This window comes from Artemia franciscana, chromosome 21, assembly GCF_032884065.1.
Source record: "Artemia franciscana chromosome 21, ASM3288406v1, whole genome shotgun sequence".
NCBI classification, from domain to species: domain Eukaryota; kingdom Metazoa; phylum Arthropoda; class Branchiopoda; order Anostraca; family Artemiidae; genus Artemia; species Artemia franciscana.
Window position 1 is genome coordinate 12,952,128 of NC_088883.1, and position 23,459 is coordinate 12,975,586.

A 23,459-nucleotide genomic window follows, 5' to 3' on the forward strand; every position below is an offset into this window, starting at 1 on the left:
GGTTTCAGTAAGACCGATGACCTGGAAAACCGAAAGATCACATACTTCATTTAAAAAATTAAACGAAGAATTTAATCCTTGGCAATTAAGATGGAAAACATTGAGGCCTCTCGCCCATACTCAGATTGGATTCCATCTTTAAACAAATATTTGGAACTAACAGATCTATAATGCCCTGCTACCCCAATGTCATAACTCCGATGTAGCTGCTCCGTAAATATACCCCCAAAATCTACATTAGAAGCTTCCAAAGTATTAAGATGGATACTGATCCGGGAATCACGATCATAATTATCCATTGTCATTAAAAACAAAATAAATCTCGGTACATGGTTTCAATAAACATAACAAACAGACACAAAAAAGAAAAACAAAAATGATCCACATAATTACACAAATAAGAAAAATAACAGGCCATGAAAATATTGCCTGTAACCCGTTCATATAAAGCTCAAGCTTCTAACACAACGGCTCACATCTTAATAAGAAGCACACATCACAATATCGTAAGAATACTTAAAAACTAACTTAACAAGACTTCAATAAGACTTGACCACCAAAATACACAAATTACAGTATCAACAGATCCTTTGCATTGTACCAAAGCACTTTCGCTACAGTGTTATCTTTTTTTTACACAAATAACAGGGGGTAAGGTAGGGGGTACCCAGCATTCCACTCCTTTATCCACTAGACATTTACGGATGGCCAGGAGTTCCTTGCGTACAATACTCACACGAGGCGTAACGTCATCACCAATAAAAATATTATTATAAGTGCTGAAATTTTTCCCTTTAAGTTTCTTCGCATTTTTCAGAAGAGAAAATCGAACTTGCGTATTATCCACTTTAATTTTAACGAACTTTTTAGAGCACTGGATAATACTAAACGACGGCAAATTTTCGCTATTTAATGATAATCCTATTACCATCACTTCTTTAATCAAAGACTCAGCATCCTCGAATGGTACTTCATTCAATCCCCAAAATAATACATTGCACTCATTACTGCGATTTTCCCCCACAAATGATTGGCTGACTACTGAATTTATTTCCTCTTTACATTTATTAATAATGTCCGTTTGGCCCTCCACAATATTCTTCAAAATCCGAAGTTCCGATATAACTGATACAAGTTCATTCTCCAGCATATTATTTTTATTTTCAATCGTTGTAACACGATTATTCACTGCACTAATATCTGATTTTAACTCCAAGAAATTATGTTGGAGCGCCTCAATGTTTGTATTTATGGATTGGACCATTTCCAGTATTTTAATAATATTTTCAGCATTAGTCCTCTGACAGTCAGTGAGAACGCTACCATCGGAATTAATTGTCGAATTCATCACAGGGTCCGATAAGTCCGCTTCGGTTCTGTTACGTTTACCGCTGCCTTTCTTTCCCATAGTAAGAGTATGAAAATAAGACTATTCGCCTAATTTAAATGAACTATATTTACCCACGCTAGTTCCTAGCGTGCAATAAACATATGCGTTAAAAAGAAACGTCTTACACCAAAAGATATTTACAAAAATATCTTTCTTAAAACAGAAATCACTGGCCAAAAATTACAGCAAGAAACTCCTTCTTATCCAATTATCAATTAAAGTTTTTTCATGCTATCACGAGTATTCACAGAGTCAAAACATTACATAGCATTGGCTGCCTTAGGTTAAATACAGTCAAACAAGTTCACTCATTGACCGCTGAATGAGAACTGAATAAAATAATTTCTAAGAAGCCAATGAATTTTTAATAATTTTTTTGAACAAACCGAATGAGAACTACTATCAAATCTCCAATTACATTCAGAATATTTCCAATTATACGATTTCAAACAAAATAATTCCCATGGTTTTATGGAGTCACTTCCCCACCGAAGGAAAGTCTAACTAAGGCACTCACTAACTCCATCAACGTCTTATATTTTCTCAAATACATAGTTTTTGGAGAACTTGAAGCAAGGCCGTATCCAGGGGAGGGGATTAGGGGGTTTGACCCCCTCTCCAAAAAAATGTTTGTCCGACTCGTAAAAATGTAACAAAATTGCATTTTAACAATTTTCTCATGCGTTTTTTTTAACTTTTCTTTTGTACACACCCTAAAAAAACCCACCCCCAAACAATATTTTTGGACGCGGCTGTAATATCCAAGCGTTAGATCAAAGGATTATGCATTGTTTGTCGTTGGGGTTTAGAACACGATGGACCCATTTTACCACTGATAATTCCCTCTGTATCACCAATCCTACCTCAAAAGTTGCATTCAGTTCCAGGCCCGAACCTTTGGTAGACATGAAGTGACATTTAAAGTCAATTTTTGCTCAAGATTAAATTTTGAAGCCAAATACATCCTTTGTACCATGGTGCCTCTTTCACTCCCTTATCTACGTTCAACTCTTCCTTCTACGTTTCAAAATACAAATGTAGCTATAAGTACAGGCACCTGATCCACGGCAAGCAACCATGCGCGTAAACCCTTTATAAATGTACCGCTCAAGTGTAAATAGCACAATGCTTCATTTGAAGAGCAAAAGGCGTTTCAACCCTGTACACGTTCACGCACGAACACCCACAAATACAGTGACGCTCCTCCATTTCGATCATAGTCTTGGCCAAGCTCTCTAAAGAAGTTTATATTATCGCCAGCATAACACAAAGGTGTTTAAATTTTAAGGAAAAGTAAAATAAGGTTGTTAGTTTTTTACAGTAAAAGATTTCTTTAGTGTTTTAATTAGAATTTAGATCTGTATTAATTACACACATTAGCTGAATAATCTGGCTTCATCTTGTAATCTAAGCAATATCCACTGAGATGCTTTTCACCTCAATAGACCCTGGTCACCCCTATCCCTTTGAAAAAAAAATCGTGAGCAATTAAAGCCAGCAGAGAAGACTCGCATAGAATCATTTATTTTTTACTTCAAACTCGTTTCCAAAAAAGTATGAAATAAGCGTTTTCATTTTGGAGAAAAGCAAGCATCTTCAATGTTGGATTCGACAAAGATGTCTCTGATTAGGAAACACGATCAGGACTTACTTCAGGTCATCTTTAAAAATAAACACAAAAACAAGTGTATCCAGAGTCAAAGCTATACAAATGATTTGTCTTCTGGCAAAAAATACAAAATTCCACATTTTTGTAGATAGGAGCTTGAAACTTCTACAGTAGGGTTCTCTGATACGCTGAATCTGATGGTGTCATTTTCGTTAAGATCCTATGACTTTTAGGGGGTATTTCCCCCTATTTTCCTAAATAAGGCAAATTTTCTTAGGCTCGTAACTTTTGATGAGTAAGACTAAACTTGATGAAACTTATATATTTAAAATCAGCATCAAAATGCGATTCTTTTGATGTAGCTATTGATATCAAAATTCAATTTTTTAGAGTTTTGGTTACTATTCAGCCGGATCGCTCCTTACTACAGTTCGTTACCACGAAATGTTTGATAAACACAAAAACAAGTGTATCCAGAGTCAAAGCTATACAAATAGGTCTACAAGGTTGCTTATTGAAGACAATGCATTTGTGGGCTTTATGAAAACCTGACTGTACTGGACCCAAAAGGACCATACTTCAGGTCATCTCTGAAAAAAGACAGGGTTAAAGTAGTACACATCCCCTCCATTGGGTGGGATAAAAAGACACATCAGTTTCCTGAGTCCCGAGCAAAATTGTTCAAATAAGTTTTTTTGTTCTTTATTTGTTTATTCAATAGACGAGACAAAGATGGCATATTAAGCTTATCAAGATGAAGCAAGATATAATAATGCTCTGAAAAACACCATTTTTCAAGATTGGAATGGGATGAGGGGGGAATAAAGTCTGGGGAAACCCTATTTTTGTTCCATTACAGTAATTATTTGTAATAGGAGGTTGCGAATGGGGCACCTTAGACGCAGTTTACAGCTTCCTTGATGAACCAGGATGTATATGCGCTAAGCCAAATTCAACTACAACTTTAAGACGACCTTGTTCTTGTCAGTCTGCAACGTCAAATTAAATTTTTACGCTCAGCAGCCCAGCATATGCGCATATCTTCTCTCTTTTTTTAAAGATAACCAATATCAAAAACAGAATCTAATTTTATTCACGGGAAGACATCATTTTTATTGATAAATATGTATCACCATTTTTAAACATCGAATTACTTAGTCCGTCATACCTTAGTCAGGAGATACAATTTTGCTAGCCGACAAAAACGCAAGAATAATTTACACCTATATAGACTACTTAACCGATTTATCAAATTCGAGGAACTAATACATCATGTTCGTGAGTATAACTTCTGAAAACTATACGAAAGATGGATGTTGTTAGAAAATGAAGAAGAAAAGGGACTGAATAGCTCATATATTTGAAGTTAGCTAATCGGAAAATAATTCCTCAAGGATTATTTATTCATTTTTACAAGGTTGTGTCGAGGGGATCAGGGTTTACCAGGTTTGAATACCCCCAAATGTAACATAAATACATATGAACAAATTTTTTAAGCGCTTTCAACAGTTTTTCTTTGTAAATCTCTTCCCTCCCCAAAAAAGTAGCGCCTCATCCCGAACAAAAATCATGGATACGCCTTTACATTTTGATTAAGTAATGCTGTCATACACTAAAAAGATCAGTTTGGTCAGAACATGCTGACTGAGTTTTTTCGCAACACAAAAGTTGAGCAACTGTAACAAGAAGATGGTGGTTGTATTTCAAATTGGGCCCTGAAACAAGCCAGTAGTACTACCATCCTCTCTCTATAAGGCGCTCTAACCACATTGGACTTCAAAGTCCCTACTCGCGGTACTAATCTCTTCTTCAAGGCCAATTAGCAAAGAAGAGCAATAGGGGGTTGGGGGTCAGGCATCCTGTGCTTTCGCACACCCTTCCTGTTTAGCTTCCCCTGATTTCTCCAGGTACAAATTTAATGCTAGCTTGACTCTGGTTGAGCTTAGAAAGCCACACCACTGACCCCCGTTCTAAGCCAAATAACCAGCGACACCAGTACTCGAATCCTTGTCCTCATGGGCAAAGGATTTCAAGTATAGCGTAACAACTACTTCGCTAAGACAGGATTATAATATTCAAGACTGTCTTAATGGATATACGGTTGACAAACAGTACAATTTGCAACAATCTTCACCAAATAGGAAGTTAAAAATATGGAAGATAGAGATTTTGTTACCTTATGATTTTGTTTTCAAAGTTCTTAGTTTGTCTCCACGATCTAATGCAGTCGAGACAGAAGATATGAGTGCAATTGGGTAGAAGTCCAAAACGTTGTTTACTCGCCGGCACTTTTTCCCAAACTGTTTCCATGCATACGCCGCAAACTTTGTCCCGTGACTGGGCCACAGCAAAAGAGACTTCCATGTCTTTCTCGTGTTCCTTTATACATTCCTAATAAGTAAGGGAGAAACATCTTTATATTCACATTTATTTTCAAAACTGAAGCGACTCAAAAATATATTCAAATATTTGTAAATTTTTGTAATACTGAAAAATACAAATAATAAAAACAGTACAAGCCGAATTATTTATACTAGTAAGGGTTCCAATTAATACGGCAAAATTAACACAAAGTTTTTTGTCTGTTTTTTTACTTCATCACTTGCATAATTTAGAACCCAGAGAGATACTATTTGACTTCCTTGAAACGTATTAGAAGTTAAAAGGGTTCTAAAGGTTCACATAGGTCAAAGATTTCTGGTTTAAAAACTAAAATGTTTTCAACACTAAATCTTTCAACCTATCAATTATAATATTATGTTGACAGACGATTATTGACAGGTCCTGTCGGCACTTATAAGTAACTAGTACTTAGTTATTGCAGAAGACGATACATAGTGTCAAGGAAAAATGAAAAACCGACGTCGCCATGTGAATTCCGGCCGGCAGGTCTTATTCTGTTTAAAATTATGAGAATTTTGAACATTCCAAATATTTTTGAGAATATGGAAAAAGCTCTAAGAAACAATAGAAAAAAGTGATTTTGTTGACAATTTAGAAGGAGGGTTGGGGACACGTATTTAGAAAGAAGCTAAAGATGGTATTAAAAGGATTGAAAAATAATAAGGTTGCTGATAAAGATAGTATAAAAAATGACCTTTAAAAAATGGTGCTGACGAATTCTGTAGTACTTATAACAAAATTTACGAATATGGTATTTGACAAAGAGGAAATAAATCGTAATATTATAAAACAAACTTTAATTAAAACCTTTATAGAAAAGGCGGTAATCGAGAAAGAATAATTGTAAATAAAATAAAAGTAATGTCATTAGCTAAACTGAAATAAGAATGGAATTGTTTAGATTGATGACACTTATCAGACAAGTAGGAAAACTTTGATGATACGAACAAAGCAGTTTAAGAAAGAAAGAGAGTGTAATGATCAAAGTTCATCGCTTAGATTAATAATCGAGCAGATTATTCTCTAAGCAGATACTTGTTAGTTCAGCCCGCCAGTCTTTCGTCCTGCACAGGAAGAGTATTTGAAAGTATTCTGAACAAGGTGTTCAACAGATTCTAAGAGTCAAGCAGTCTATTGGCACCATTGGTTCAGGAGAAAACACTCAACTCAAGAATGCCTGATTGCAAAACACTAACAATGGATAGAGTTTTTAACTTAATGAAATAAACTTTAAAACAGAAATAAATAAAACAAAATCGCTCTCCAGCTTTCACAAACTACAGTATTTTTTCAATAAGCATATCTGTTTTATCACATTAATGTAAGCATAAACTAGAAGCAGAGGTGCCATTTGGGGGGGGGGGGTCAGGGGTGGGCAAATGCCCACCCCAGATTGTCAAGGGGGGCCCAAGCTTCCACCACAAAGGGCCCTTTTCCGGCCATAATTATTCATTATGTCCAACATAATCCATTCTGTTCAAATGATTTGAACTAACTGCACGCCTATTAGGCAAAGAGCGTAAATTACCTGACGACCCTTGGGGTAATTACGCTATTTGCTATTAATCATTGTAAACTTGAAAGTAGGCTAGATTCATAATAAAAGTCTCAAGTTCTGTCAAATGCCCTATTCCCACCCCAAGATTTGGCCCAAATGGCGCCTCTGACTAGAAGTTATATTCAACTTCCTTCTTCCAAAGCTCTTCTGTTTTGCTCCGTCTTACGGTCACGTAGGGTCTAACCTCGAGTTATTTAGCATTGCAGAATTTACTGTAAAGGGATGAACAGAATGCCAAAATCCATGATGAGTTATCATTTAGGCTCAGTATTCGGACGCGAGAAGGTATACTAACCCAAGCATCATCGAAGCCTTGAGATTTGTAGGAATTCCCTTTAGTTTTAGAGGTTTCCGATGCAAGGGCATATCCGAGTTTTTTTGGTCAAGGGGAGAGGTTTTAAAGTTTTTTAAAACTTTAAAAACCCCGTCAAAAATGTGTTTATATGCATTTTAGTTACGTTTTTACACGTTGAAAGAATGTTTTGGAGGGGGAACACCACACACCCTTTGGACACAGTCTTTCTTCGATGCAAATAATATATATATATATATATATATATATATATATATATATATATATATATATATATATATATATATATATATATATATATATATATATATATATATATATATATATATATATTACTTTCAAATCCCCCCCAAAAAAAACTTCATGGGTAAGTAGCTGATTATGATAACCACAATAAAAAATGAAACGACAACTAGGCCTTTTGCTACGCATTCAATTAATAGCTTCATTTTTAGTTTCGACGTGGAAAAGGTTAATTGAGGTGACAGAAAACAGTTTTTGCTCTTACAAAATAAATAGGTGCTGTCAAAGTTGACCCAAAAAATATATTCCTTAAATATATGCAGTCAAACTATCAAAACACGTTTGCTCAAACTATAGTAATTTTTTTTCTACCATCTCCCCTGCTATTTCAATTAACACCACTGTTTATAACAGGATTAAAATTTAGATGGGACTTTAAATGGTGCACCGCGGAAAAGAATCCTGTCAAAATCTCACTTCCTCGCCAATTAATCATGCCACAGCCGCCCAAAACAAAAGCACGACTTATCCAGTGCTTTCCTATAGATGAGAAAAAAAACGGAGAAAGTAACCAGATGCAACCTTGAGATTCTTTAGGTCAGGCGAAAAATAAAGGCAACTAGTAACTCTTTAAAAAGTAGCTATTAATCTCAGGACTACGAAAATGAAATTTTTGGATATTTAAAGTGTAAGATAAAACAAGTTCACAAACAGCAATAGCTATTAGTCAACCATGCAATATAGAAACACATGGATCACTTTTACGGTTTTAATGTTACATAATAGACTGCGTTTAGTCTGGTTCGTGTGCACGTTCAGTCGGAGACGTGTCGAGTAAGATACTTCATTGCACGTGCTATTCTGATTCGCAAAGTCTGAGAAATGTCTGGAAGTTTCCTTTTTTGTTAAAATCGAACCAAAACTCAAAGCATGCCGTCATTTTCCATGTGGCCCAAGTAGCTTCAGTAGCAGGGACTGCGCCCCGATTTTGGACGTTGAGGTGTAGGAACTTATGTATTATACCAAACACGGTCGAGAAGTTTACTCAATGTGATATCGAAGAAAACCCGGATTCATAGCCACTAAGATAAATGACGAGAGACAGAACGCACTGGACTTGTATAATTTGGACTATATATTTGCACATTGGGGGGGGGGGTAAGATTAGGTTATCTTCCCCCCAGCCCTAATGTACAAATATAGCCCAAATTATATTATTTTATAAACTAAAGTATTATATTTTCATCATTTGTTGGTAAATTCATTATGATTAACCTAACTTCCCTTCTTGTGTGTGTTTGGTATAATACACACCGTAAGTACCGAGGTATACACAACCGCATTTTCTGAGGCTGTCAACTTCTTTTTTCTTTTTTCTAAGTGCGCTTTCAGTCTTGGATATAGAGTTTTGATCTGTCAGTTATAACTGTAATCAAGTCAATTCCTCCGACTGAACCGTCTGGGCCTATATTCCGCGCCATACAGTCCTACGTCCAAGCCTCAGATCTTGGCTCCTTGGATCCCTTCCACACAAAAAAACGCTGTTAGTCAATATATTTTAGGCCCAGTCCAAGATTTCTTGCGGCTTTTAAAATATACTTTAAGCGTTGGGGAGACAAGTTCTTAAAGGTCCCTAAATAGAGGTAAAATCTCAGCCCTAAAAGCAGTAATATCTATGCCTCCCGCATCTCAAAGGGCCCGCTATTGAAAATAAACGCATACAAGGATAAAATAAGTTAATAGAACTTCAATACTAGCTTTACTCTTTTTCTCTTTTTTTTTCGGAGCCAATTTAACTAACTCCAAACGAAAATGTACTTGGATGTAGACGTGCTCAAACACAAGCAAACTCGTAAATTTCCCGTTTTTTTCAACGCCAAAATGATAAAATCAAAAGCGGAAATTCATCTTGCTTATCAGTTTTGACTTTACTGTGTTTATGAGCAGAATTTACAGAATTATGAAGTCAGTCAATTTGGCGAATAGCCAAACTAGTAATTAAAGAACTCCCAAATGTGAATCTTTCATTTCTTCTTCTGTAACTCTCGTTCAAACTCTTACTAATATTTTAAGAACTAAGAAAATTCGACGAGTCTACTAGAAATAATTCCAAGAAGAATTTTGATTGGACAGCCATAATCAGGGTTACAAGAAGGTGGACTGAGGCATTAGAAATTAGAAGATTAGTCACTGAAATGCCTAAGATGTTTTAGATATAGAATAACCTTGGAATCCAGGTTTTGAAAAGTTAATTAATTCATTTCCGCTATAACCGGCACACTACAACAGTAAATAACGGTGGAGGAAAAATAGAAAAGATAAAAGCATAAAAAATATATAATCAACAAAAATCTGACATGAAGGTAGAGGGATAAATGCGCCTTAGCTATGCATGAGTTTCCTATGCAACCTGAAAATTATATCAGAAACACCAAGTTACTTACAGTAAACCAGTCTTTTATACCAAGTGGGAGATAAAAGAGAAATCACAAAATTTGGAAAGATTTGTTATTTTTTTTATATTCTAGTTGAACAAAACAGTTCTATTTAAATTACCAATCTTAAAATAGGGAAAAGGACTGAAGTCCATCCACCCTATACAATAAATAAATATAAAATAACAAGTTTTTTCAACTGAAAGTAAGAAGCAACCTTAAAACAGACAGAAGTTATTCTACATATGAGGGGGGCTGCCCTTTCTTCAACCCTCGCTCTTTAAGCTAAAATCTAAAAATTCTTTAAAAATGCTTCCCATTCAAATTCAACGGCCCTTGTGTTTGAGCAGTCTTAACTAAGAATCGTGACAAAAAGTCAAACTTTAACATAAAGAGGGATGGTTGAGGAAGAGGGAGGGCAATTTTTGACAAGTACCGTCGAAGATATTGGCAGCAAAGGTTTTTCAATTTTAAACTTCCCAATCATAGAAGTAAAACAAAACTCATACATAAAACAAAATCATTAGAATTAAATAAAAAAAAATGAGAATAACTCACATTGGGCAGTTTTAAGGCTCGGTTACCCCGGAGCTTTATACGAATACAGAATTCTAGAAAGTCAACCAAAATCGTCAATTTTATAAAAATTCGAACCCGGCTTTTAAGAATAACCTTTCCAGAATTATTTCTGAGGAAGCTAAAAGAGACAGTACAGCAGATTTCTGGTTTCAGGTATTTAAAATGTAATTCCGTGTTCTACGCGAACCTGGAATTAGATACCCTGAAAAAGTTTACATTCGCAACTAAGACAGTTTCGTGTTACTTATTGTCTATACTATCTAGTAGGCAAAAAATGAATGACTTTTATTTCAGTTTTTACCACTGGAAATTTTACAAGCTCTAGCAGAAGTTTTACGATCCGTTTTAAACTATTTACACCGGGTAAATGTTTTGAATTTTCAGTTCTTCCCATTAAAAAGTTATCGATCGAAAATAAAATAAAAACGAATACACCGAAATACAGACCGAAAGAGGAAAATAAAATAGAAAGCAGTAGAGATTCTCTACAATATAGTGATTATGACAAGTCTGCACAAGTCTGCTCATTCAGAAGCGAAGCACAGCACAGGCAATTCCCCTCGCCTATTCAGCAATTATATTTTCGGGTTGTATAATTCGACATCATTTTATCATATTTTCAAACAACTTGACTTTCTATTTTCCAATTCTAAATAATGAAAAAAATAAGCTAAAAAAGATTACAATGAAAGGCTTCGATTTTATATAAGAAATTGAAAGTAAGCCTTTCGCATATGAAAATACTGCACCAGGCCCAATGAAGACAAAACCTCCAGGGATTCTGCTATCTCCCCCTCTTGTCAGCCATAATTTCATTTGTAAAATATCACCGCAGATAATTTGTTGCCAAATGGGAACACACTTTCATTTTCGATACATTCGAACTGTAACGTCGCATGCAACAGGATTTGTGGCGCACTAGTATGACCCATATATGGCGAAATACATTGCAAAATTGTAGCTAAGTTTCAACATTCTTTCTTAATAATGAAGAAATTGAAAGGCCAAAGTCCTTGACAAGAGAAAATTAGTCTGCCAGAAAGCAAATTATGATACTTGTTACTTCCAGCGCAGCAACTACTCTACAAGTAAAATACGAACTGATAAAGAGATTACAGGCCATGTACAGCAAAAAAAAAAAAAAACATTTTTTCGGCCCGCCCCAAGTAAATACACAGAAAAAACAAAAGGTTTGGACATACATGACCAAAATTGGAGGTGTGAAACAGATAGTTATGATGCAGTACTCTAATTAGAGCAAGATTCGATTCATTATTATTCAAAAGATGTAATGGATGAGGAGACCAAGGCCGTTTTGTGCATTATAAAAAATTATTCAAACTGGATTCCTAACTCATTGCTAAATATAGATCATTTACGCAGGTCTTTCATAAAACCTTTAACTATTATATACGGAAAGGATAAACAGAAAAAAGCAAGTGTCCACTGACTAGAGAGAGAATTGCCTAGTCAAAAGAGAGAACAGTATTAAATTCCATCGTAAGAAGTCAACTTCGAGTAAACCCTTCCGCGACTGAATCATGAAATCGCGTCAGGAAAAAAACCCTCTTTATGTTTATAAAGCTCAATGGTGGTAATGGTGTCAATTCAGAGAAATTCAGGGGAAAGAGGGTGGGGGGAATTTAATTTTCAGAACCTAGGAGGAGGGGGGCAAGGCAATTTTTAATTTTTTTGTTAAAAATACAAAAACAGCACTGTGTCAACGAAAAACACAAAAAAGGTATTTTTCAAATTCTAAAATTCCGGGTGGGAGGCAAAAAGACCTGAGTAAATTAGTAGTCAAGAAGAGTCAATAATCCGATATAACAATACAATGTAAGATCTGGGGAACATAGCAACCCCTCCCCATTCGACACCCCTGATTGCTGGTCTATAAAACCTGTTCAACAAAGAAAATAAATTTATTACAATTCTATTACGCATCAGTTTTGCAAGGCTTATCGTAGAATTCGGAAGATTAGAAATGAAATGGAGCCTTATGGGGGAGATTGTCTTGAAGCAATTTTTTGTTTATGGATTTTAATGTTAAATAAGAACTCAGAACTCAGAAAAACATTGAAATTCCACCACTGCAAACGATAGTGCCTGCAATAAGCCAAATTCGAGTCAAACCTTTCGCAATTGAATTTTAAAGTTATATTTTCGTATTTTTTCTATTTATACTCTTCCAGTTTTTTTTACAATGTAGCAAAAGAGGGAAAAAATAAATTATAATTATCATTAATAACGGAATACTATTTTATACGATGTTGATCCCCTAGACAGTAACACCAATTCAAGCCAGTGACATGTATTTTTTCTTTTCTTTTTTTTTTCAAATGGCTCATTATTTGATTGCTATTTGCAGGGTAGGTACTTGGTGACTCTAATTTCCCTATGATTATCTTAATGGGTTCTTAGGAGCAAGGTCTAAAGTGTAGCATTACTAGAGCCTTTCTAGCATCTCTATTTCTATATTCATATGATCGATTGTTTTACAGCGCTTACGGCGACTTCTGACAAATTTTGCTTTTGGTAAAATTTTGCTTCTGTTTTAAATCAGACTTGTAAATTTGTTTCCCAGCAGGCAAGAATGGTAAAACATTTCGTGGCAACGGACTATAGTAAGGAGCGACCCGGCTCAATAGTAACCGCAACTCTAAAAAATGGAATGTTGATACCAATAGTTACATCAGAAGATCCGTATTTTAATACTGATTTTAAATATATAAGTTTCATCAATTTAGTCTTACCTATCAAAAGTTACGAGCCTGAGAAAATTTGCCTTGTTTTAGAAAATAGGGGGAAGCACCCCCTAAAAATCATAGAATCCCCCTAAACGAAAATCACACCATCAGATTTGGCGTATTAGAGAACACTACTGCAGAAGTTTAAAGCTCCTATCTACAAAAATGTGGAATTTTGTATTTTTTGCCAGAAGACAGATCACGGATGCGTGTTTATTTTATTTTTTTTTTCCCAGGGTCGTCGGTGATCGTATCGACCCAGTGGTCCTAGAATGTGCCAAGAGTGGAATTAAAATGGAAAAATTAAAATCCTTTTAATCCTTTCTAATGGAATTAAAAGTTCTAGTGCCCTTTTTAAGTGACCAAGAAATTGGAGGGTGCCTAAGCCCCCTCCCACACACATTTCCCCCAAAAAACACTGGTGAGATAGCCATTCTATTCAGCTTAGTCAAAAACTTAATAACTATGTCTTTGGGGACGACTTAATTCCTCACAGTCCCCAGGCGATGGGCTGCAAGTTACAAACTTTGACCATGTTTACACATAGTAATGGTTATTATGAAGTTATTATACAGACGTTTTCGGGGGGACTTTTTGCCTCGGGTGGGGGTGGGGTCGGGGGGAGGGGGTTACGTGGGAGAATCTTTCCATGGAGAAATTTTTCATGAGGGAAGAGAATTTCCATGAAAAGGGCGCAGGATTTTCTAGCATTATTTAAAAAAAAATAAGAAAATAAATAAACTTTTTTTTCAAATGGAAGTAACGAGCAGCATTAAAACTTAAAACGAACATAAATATTATGTATATAAGGGGTTCGTCTCCTCCACAATACATTGCTCTTTACGCTAAAGTATTTGTTAGTAATTTAGATTATTTATTCTACGGCCTTTGTGATTCAGAGGTCATTCTTAAAGACTCAGGACAAAATACAAGCTTTAGTGTAAAGAGCGAGGTATTGGCGAGGGGGCAAACCCCCTCATATCCGTAATAAAAATACACAAAAATAAAAGTTCGTTACGTCAGGTAATTCGTTAGGTACGTATGTTTATTACTATCAAAAACGTTCGTATAAAAAAAAAAAAAAATCTAGTTGCCATTTTGAGCAACCAAAAATTGGTGGGCAACTAGGCCTCCTCCCCCACCCCCTTTTTTTATCAAAATCGTCCGATCAAAACTATGAGAAAGCCATTTAGAAAAAAAATGCAAATTTCGTTTTATTTATTCATGCGCGGTGAGCCAAAATTAAAACATGCATTAATTCAAAAACGTTCAGAAATTAAGTAAAAAAAACAACAAGTTTTTTAACTGCAAGTAAGGAGGACATTAAACTTAAAACGAACTGAAATTAAAACAAAAAAGTCAAACTTCAGCGTAAAGAGCGAGGCGTTGAGGAGGGGACAACCCCTTTCATTTACGGAATAATTTCTGTTTGTTTTAAGTTTTAATGTCGTTCCTTACTTGCAGTTAAAAAACTTGCTTTTAATTTAATTTTATGCATAGACAAAAGCATTCTGCTGATGAACTAGTAAAAAAATATACAGTTGGATTTTTTTTTAAGACAAGCCATTCAAGTTTTTTTTTTTTTTTTTTTTTTTTTTTTTTTTTTTTTTTTAAGCGAGGTCGACTCGTGTTGTCACCATAGCCAGCATATCCTACAAGGCATTTTGCAGATCCTCCAATGTGGTCCAAGATGTTTTAGAAGCACTGGGTTAAGGACGGCCGCTATATTCGGAAACATATTTTATTTAAAAATCACAACCATTAATAAAGATTTAAACGGGAACTATTTGTAGTTCGGATTTCATATTGGCATCAATTTGGAGAGGTGTTAGGAGGAGGTGTGATTACTCCCGCCCCTAGACTTTAAAAATAACTCTTTACAGTGTTTTCATTCAAAAAATATCTTTTTGCTAGTTCTATTGAAAAAAACTGCCCTCCCTAGATTAAAAAAAAAAACATTTCCAACTCCCCCTCCTATATTCTCGTGAATCGACGCCACATATTCCGCCAATGATACTCTTTTTCTAATTTGGGTCATATTAATTTTGAACCCTTTATTTCACAAGCCATTAAGCATGACCACAAATATAAAAAACAACAATTATACGACACCCGAATAGAGTTTATCTAATGATCTCGCAAAAAGGCTACTAATTGCTTTTCTCTCTCCCTTTTTACTGCTCCACTTCTATGTTTAGCAAATTTCAAAGAGCAATTGAAGATCAGAGGGCGTGCCTTTTTGACTGTTTAGCAGTTTTTCATGTTCAACTTGATGGGACTAGGGATGGGCAGTCGAAAATAAATGCGTTCTCCAAAAACAGTTGACAGGCATGTTAAAGAGATCAACGTGTGTCCTGAATCTTTATCCTGCATAAAACTAATAGGGAAAAAGTTATTCTGACCAAGATTGATGAGAAAGGTCGAGAGAGAGAGAGAGAGTTACAAGGTAGTACAACCAACTTTAAGCACATCAGCCCAAACAAAATAATAAAAATAAATCTTAGAATACACACCAAAATAAATTCAACAAACATGTTTTTATATTAGTAAGGATCAGGTAGCCTACGTGTATTTTTGGAATTTATTTGAGAAGCTGGGGATGGGCGTATCCATATTTCTGGAGCGGGGGATGTTCATATATTTGGAAGACAGGCAAATTTTACAAGAAATGCTAAAAATTATATATATATATATATATATATATATATATATATATATATATATATATATATATATATATATATATATATATATATATATATATATATATATATATATATATATATATATGTGTGTGTGTGTGTGTGTAAATACATAAAGCCAACTTGGCCCACCGAGATGCCTGACTTCGCTGACATCATTATAGCAGTATAAAAGCGTTCATATGAACTTGGTCCACTTTAATGCTGAATCATCGTTTACAAAGCTTGATTATCAACAACTACAAAAGAATACAAATCAGACTTATCTTGCACCATATTTAAACTTATTATTAATGCCAAGTTCAAATTTAGAAGCCGCTAAGAATCATATCAATTATTAAACAAAAAATTGGTTCTAAATGTGCCCCTTTGGTGCAGCTTAAATGATTTATTATATTCAACAGCAATGTGAACTCTTGAATTTGACGCAGAGTCAAAAATTAGTCGTTCATCACCTCGGATATATAATTATGAACAATTAGCTAACCATTTTGAACAATCCGAGAACACACGGAAGAAATATATTTCATAGCTAGACATATTCTCCGACGTGCCCATAAGGACTTATGTTCCTATAAAGACTAAATGAAGATGTTTAAAAGTTAATGCTAATTATGTGGTGTCAAGTTTATAAAGAAATTGTGGAGCTCAATTCAATGTCGAATGTCAAAAGCTTGTGCAATTAATTTCGCACAAGGATTTACGATCTAGATACCGAAGAATGTTAAGTTAGAAGCAGGGTCACCACGTGAATTATTCTTGTTATGACGTTCTTCCCAGCGTCAGGTAAATTGAAAAAAATACCAAATTAGGTGGTGGACTTTTATCTAGTTCTATCTCAAAGTATTTACATATTTCCAAACTAAAAACCATAAGTTTTGAGCGAAACAAGGGCCGATTGCAGAAGATGACTAATACACATTAGCTGAGCTCAGATCGTAATTGATTAATGTTAACAGGATACTTCTGAAGATTCTTGAAGAAGTGGTAGCCGGTTATGAGAAGTCTTGCAAATCCAGCGAGTTGACATATAACTCACATACATAAGATGTATCACAAAAACAAAACAGCAAAACTATTCCCCCCCCCCAAGTTAGATAGGCACCCAAAACAAGACATATTATCATATGTGCACACAGGTATGAAATAAGAAGGGCGAGGGTATATTTCCTGGGAGGGCCAGGGAAACATAGCGAAGACCACACCGCCTTTACATGATAAAAGCAGCAACATGTAAAACAAATGGGGAATTTACCTAAGAGATTGGAATTGTTTAAATCTTAAGAATACTTCGCGGCAATTACTACGTGGGTAGAACCCGTTAAAATTCAGAAAAACGCCTGCAACAGCATAAAACTTACATAACCAAGACAAGAAAGTCAAATAGCATTCATAATTAATTCTGCTCTAAGCAGCCACATTTTTGAAAACTACACCCATGAAATTCTTTTTGAAAATACCTCCCTCATTAGCAATGATTTGGGAATTAAATAAGCTGTACGTGACACAATCGAAATTAAATTTTAGCAAAATAATAATATCTTTAAACAGAAATTAGGGGGATGTGATTCTGGGACTCTTTAATTTTAGTTTTAAAGATTTCATTTTATAAGTTTTATAAGTAAGTTTCATTTTACAAGTAGCTTGCTAAGAACGGCTCTTAGTTATATAGCCGAAATATTCTTAATAAATAATTCCACTGTTTGAAGTAAATTCCCTGTTGTTTTGCTTGTTGTTGTTTTTAACGAGGAAAGAGGATAGACACAATTGCCTCCTCAGAATGTCCTTTTCCAAAATTCGCTACTATTAGACGAATTGACCCCATTATCCTCATTAGGAGGTATGTATTATGTACGTTTCACGTCTTTACGATGAAAAATTGAAGGATAACAAAGTTACTGGTTTTGTTACCAGAGATCATAATAGATGCTATTGACACCCTAGACCATGGCGTAGTAGGCAAACTATCAACAACAACACGAAGGTTTCTGATGCTGCTAAAAAACGAAGACCAAAACTCATATATCGAGTAAGTGCAATGGGAATACGGAAAACCATATTGTTTTAGTTCGTTTCGTTTCTATTCAGCTTAAGTTTTAATCATACTACTTACTTTCAGTCGGAGACTTTTTTCTTATTTAATGTTATAAACCGCCAACCATGTGCTTTCAGAGGATCTCTTTGACACTGAGACTTGAAAACATGAAAAGTGGACCTTGTTAGATTCACTTCTGAAAGCCTCATTTAGCCAATTAACTTCCAAATTCAGTCGTCTGAATACTTTTCTATCATAAAAAAAAAACCGAGGGGTTATGCAGAATGTGGAATTTTACGTAGCGTGTGTCAGAGTCTGGAGACTTCAGAGGCATTGTAATTTTCGTCGTAGCTTTTGTCATCAGTGATTTTCGTCATAAAAAAAAAACGATGTACTCCGAATAGATAGACTAGTTAATTAGATCACTGGTTGCTCAGTTCAGAAAGGTGGGGTAAACTTCAGAGATTCACAAGGTAATGTTAATTATCGCTTTTTGAAATACCACAACTAATTCACTTTCTTCTCTATCAGCGGTTCTCAATCAATTTTGGGCCATGCTCAACCTAGGCATTTCTAAAATCCTGACACCCCCTTGTGATATTTAAATTTTCATATTCAGAATTCTACGTGTATTCATCTGAAGGAAGCTTAAAAGGCCACAACTGGCCAGCCAAAAGGTGCATATCCTGTCCAAGACCCACCAAAATATTGCCATGCCCCACTGGTGAGATCTGCACCCTACGTTAGGATTGACGGTTCTAGACACAATCCTGATTAACTTAAACGCTATAGAACGTATTTCAAATATTTGAAAGTTTATTTATAGGGATTAAAAGCACATTGTTCGTTTTTTGCAAGTTTTTGTTGTTGAGGTTGGTTTATTTGTTTATTAGTGATGGAAGATGTCAGTGGCCACGACGAAAGGCTTAGAACAAAGACATGCAGCAAATACCAGTGCGTCTAAGCGTTATTTATTCAATTATTGTTCTGTATATTGTTTTTTTTGTATATTCAGAAAAAAAGGATCAAGGCCAAAACAAAAAGCCGCCAATTTCGTCTTCCTCACAATAATCGCAGAGTCATCTAAGCAGCTGAAAGTTTTGATTTTAATCTTTGATTCCCTTTCATCAGCATGTTCTAGATTAGAATGACTCAGCACTAATATCATAAAGAAACATTCTACTCATTTATTTCACCTATAGATTGATGGAAAAGGCCTTGTTTCATTAACAACTTTGGTATCGCTTATTTAATTAAACAAAAGCACTTATTTTCAATAAATAAGAATTGATACACTGTCATGGCATTGTGTTTCTTTGATAAATTACCTCAGTATTGAGCCCCACCAAAATCAACCAGAAAATTAGTAATCAATTATAATGGATAGCATACTAAAAAGGCAGATCCCTGGTATAATTGCACGTGGTTATGGATAGTGTACCCAGGCAGCGAACTAACAAAGAAAACAAATTGGACTTGTTGATATTGCTCCCAGAATAATGGCTAACAAAAGAATAAAGATCATCCAGAGCTACTCATAGCACTGGCGGATCCAGGAGCACCCCGGACCTGGCGTCCTCAATCCTTGTTTTTGTCTCACTCTTTTTTTCAAAATAAATTTGCCGATTTCGTCAGTTATTGGCGCCAACGTGACATAACCCCCCTCAAGATTTTGCTTATTAGCACCCTTATCATATTCCCCCCCGCAGATTTTGCTTTAGATCCACCCCCTAATTGATCGAAGCAAAGGACGTCGATAACTCTCTTGTTTCAGTTCCTATATTTTATTTCAGGGACAGGGAGCAAGCTTGTCACCCAGCTTTGCAGCAGCTGACACCGGAATCCATGACCTCGTTTCAGTTGCCGGGTCTTTTTTTTGCAAGGAGAGAGAACATGCATGTCACCCAACTTTGCGGCAGCTGACACCAAACTCTCTAGCAGCTCGCACTAGCCTCGATTCAGTTGTCAGGTCTTTTTTGTCCAGAGACAGGACGCAAGCCTGCCGCTCAGCTATGCAGCCGCTGAGGCCGGACTCCATGGTGTCGTTTCAGTTGCCTGGTCTTTTTTGCAGGGAGAGAGAACAAGCAAGTCACCAAACTTTGCGGCAGCTGATACCGAACTCCCTAGCTCGCACTAGCCTCGATTCAGTTGTCGAGTCTTTTTTTGCAGGGACAGGAAGCAAGCCTGTTACCCAGCTTTGCGGCAGCTAGCACCGAACTTCCTGGACTCGTTTCAGTTGCCGGGTCTTTTTTTTACAGGGACACATAGCAAGCTTGTCGCCCAACCTTGCAGTAGCTGAGATTGAATTCCTGGCCCCGTGCTGCCAAGTAGAGTGGATCAACTGCAGTACCACAGAGGATAATGGCTACATAAAAGATAACACTTCTACTCAGAGGCGTCAAATACAGGGGAATAAATGGGGGAGGAAGCAATGAGTTTTTACAGACTGACATGTCATGTTCGTCATTGGCAACGGATTTTCTGCTACTGAGTAATTTTTGATGACAAGAAAGACAAAAATCGCTCTTAGCTGGTTAAATAACAAACTTTTCTTCAAATGATTGATGATGATTTAAATAACTCTTATGTTCTTTTCTCCACTTCTAGACTAATTAAGCTGTGGCCATCACTGAATTAAGGTTTTTCCCGGAATATACAAACTTTCAGAAATAACACGCTTCCAATTTGACATTCCACTATGAAAAATGTGATTCCTTTCATTCAAGCCATTGTCATTGCCATTGCCAGCAAAGAGGAAATAGATGCTTTTAGACATCCCTTAGAAACAAAATTTGTCCGAAGAGACCCCCTTGAAAATTCAACAAGAGCTAAGAGCTCATATGGCACTTGTGACGAGTAAGAAGAGCTAAGAGCCAAGAGATCATATGGTATGAGCTCTAACAAAATTCTATGAATCAATAGATTGATTTAAAAGGAAAATAAGAGGCTTAATGCCGGCCAGGATTTAAAATAAGAGCTCTGAGTCACGATGTCCTTCTAAATATCAAAATTCATTAAGATCCGATCACCCACTCGTAAGTTATGAAGACATAATTTTTTTTATAATTTTTCCTCTCCCTTTAACCCCCCAGATGGTCGAATCTGGGAAAACGACTTTATCCAGTCAATTTGTGCAGGTCCCTGACACGCCTACCAATTTTCATCGTTCTAGCAAGTCTAGAAGCACCTGACTCGCCAAATCACTTAACCCCTCCCCCCGAATCCCCCAAAGAGAGCGAATCCAGTACGGTTTCGTCAATCACGTATCAAGGACATTTGCTTATTCTATCCACCAAGCTTCATCCCGATTCCTCCACTCAAAGTGTTTTCCAAGATTTCCCCCTTCAACTCCCCCCAATGTCAAAGATCTTGTCGGGATTTGAAATAAGAGCTCTGAGACATAAATTCCTTCTAAATATCAAATTTCATTAAGATCCGATCACCTATTCGTAAGATAAAAATACCCCAATTTTCACGTTTTCCAAGAATACGGTTTCCCCCTCCAACTCCCCCCAATGTCACAGGATCTGGTCGGAATTTAAAATTAGAGCTTTAAAGCACAAGATCCTTCTAAATATCAAATTTCATTAAGATGTGGTCAACCTTTCGTAAGTTACAAAACCTCAATTTTCAAAATTACCCCCCCCCCCAACTCCACCAAAGAGAGCAGATCCGGTCCGGTTATGTCAGTCACGTATCTTAGACAGGTTTTTATTCTTCCTATCCACTTTTATCCCGATCTCACCGCTTCAAGTATTTTCTAAGATCCCCCCCCCCCATTACGCTGGATCCTGTTGAGATTTAAAATTAGAAATCTGAGTTACGAAGTTTCTTGAAGATCCGATATCTCCTTCATAAGTTAAAAATACCTCACTTTTTCTAATTTTTCAAAATTACCCCCCCCCCCCAATAGAGCGGATCCGTTCTAATTATGTAAATCACGTATCTAAGACTTATGCTTATTTTTCCCACCAAGTTTCATCCCAATCCCTCCAATCTAAGCGTTTTCCATGATTTTAGGTTCCCACACCCCAAACTCCCCCCAATGTCACCAGATCCGGTCGGGATTTAAAATAAGAGCTTTGAGACACGATATCCTTCTAAATATCATATTTCATTGAGATCCGATCACCCGTTGGTAAATTAAAAATACCTTATTTTTTCTAATTTTTCAGAAATAACCCCCCCCCCCCAACTACCACAAAGAGAGTGGATCCGTTCCGGTTATATCAATCATGTATCTAGGACTTGTGCTTACTTTTCCCACCAAGTTTCATCCCGATCCCTCCTCTCTAAGCGTTTTCCAAGTTTTAGGTTTCCCCCTCCCAACTCCCTCCAATGTCACCATATCCGGTCGGGATTTAAAATAAGAGCTCTGAGACACGATATCCTTCTAAATATCAAATTTCATTGAGATCCGATCACCTGTTCGTAAGTTAAAAATACTCATTTTTCTAATTTTTTAGAATTACCCCCCCCCCCCAACTACCCCAAAGAAAGCGGATCTGTTCCAGTTATGTCAATCATGTATCTAGGACTTGTACTTATTTTTCCCACCAACTTTCATCCCGATCCCTCCACTCGAAGTGTTTTCCAAGTTTTAGGGTTCCCTCTCCCAACTCCCCCCAATGTCACCAGATCCGGTCGGGATTTAAAGTAAGAGCTCTGAGAAACGATATCCTTCTAAATATCAAATTTTATTGAGATCCGATTACCCGTTCGTAAGTTAAAAATACCGCATTTTTTCTAATTTTTCGGAATTAACCCCCTCCCAACTACCCAAAGAGAGTGGATCCGTTCCGGTTATGTCAATCATGTATCTAGTACTTGTGCTTATTTTTCCCACTAAGTTTCATCCCGATCCCTCCACTCTAAGTCTTTTCCAAGATTTTATGTTTTCCCCTCCCAACTCCTCCCGCCAGACCGACAGAATTTGCGATTGCTATATGTCACTTGGTTAATACCAAGTGCCATAAAAATAGAGATTTAAAAGTTCATTCTTAGCATTGGGAGACACATTTACTGGCCAGGAAATGGTTAAAAACTGTAATATAAGAAGTGGAAAAAGCAACAAACCTCTTATATCTAGGATAATCCTGGAACGTTAAAAATGAACTAAAGGTACGCTTAAAAACTAGTTTTTCCCAAATGAAAGAAAAGAACAACGTTAAAACCATTAAATGGGCACAATTTATAAGCACCCCCACAAGAAAATATCCAAGGAAGGGGGGAGGGTACAGATTTTGACCCTCCCCGGAAATTGTGTCCGACATGTAAAAACGTAACAAAAATGCATATAAATACATTTTTCATGATTTTTTTTGTAGCCAACCCCCTCTTGAAGTTAAGTCCTTGATAAGTTCTTGCTCCTCCAACAGCCGGATTATTTAAATTAAAGTTGAAATTGTTAATATTTATGTTTTATGAAGGAATGTTTAAGCAGGA

At 36.1% G+C, this 23,459-nt stretch overlaps 1 protein-coding gene across 1 annotated transcript in view; it reads right to left on the reverse strand.

Annotated features, from left to right (window-relative positions):
- Nucleotides 1-23,459, reverse strand: part of LOC136040826 (probable E3 ubiquitin-protein ligase makorin-1) — a 236,682-nt gene that overhangs the window by 59,116 nt on the left and 154,107 nt on the right. The window contains exon 5 of the mRNA XM_065725160.1: nucleotides 5,176-5,390. Coding sequence (XP_065581232.1) covers nucleotides 5,176-5,390 — 215 coding nt within the window. The remainder of the gene's footprint in view (nucleotides 1-5,175; nucleotides 5,391-23,459) is intronic.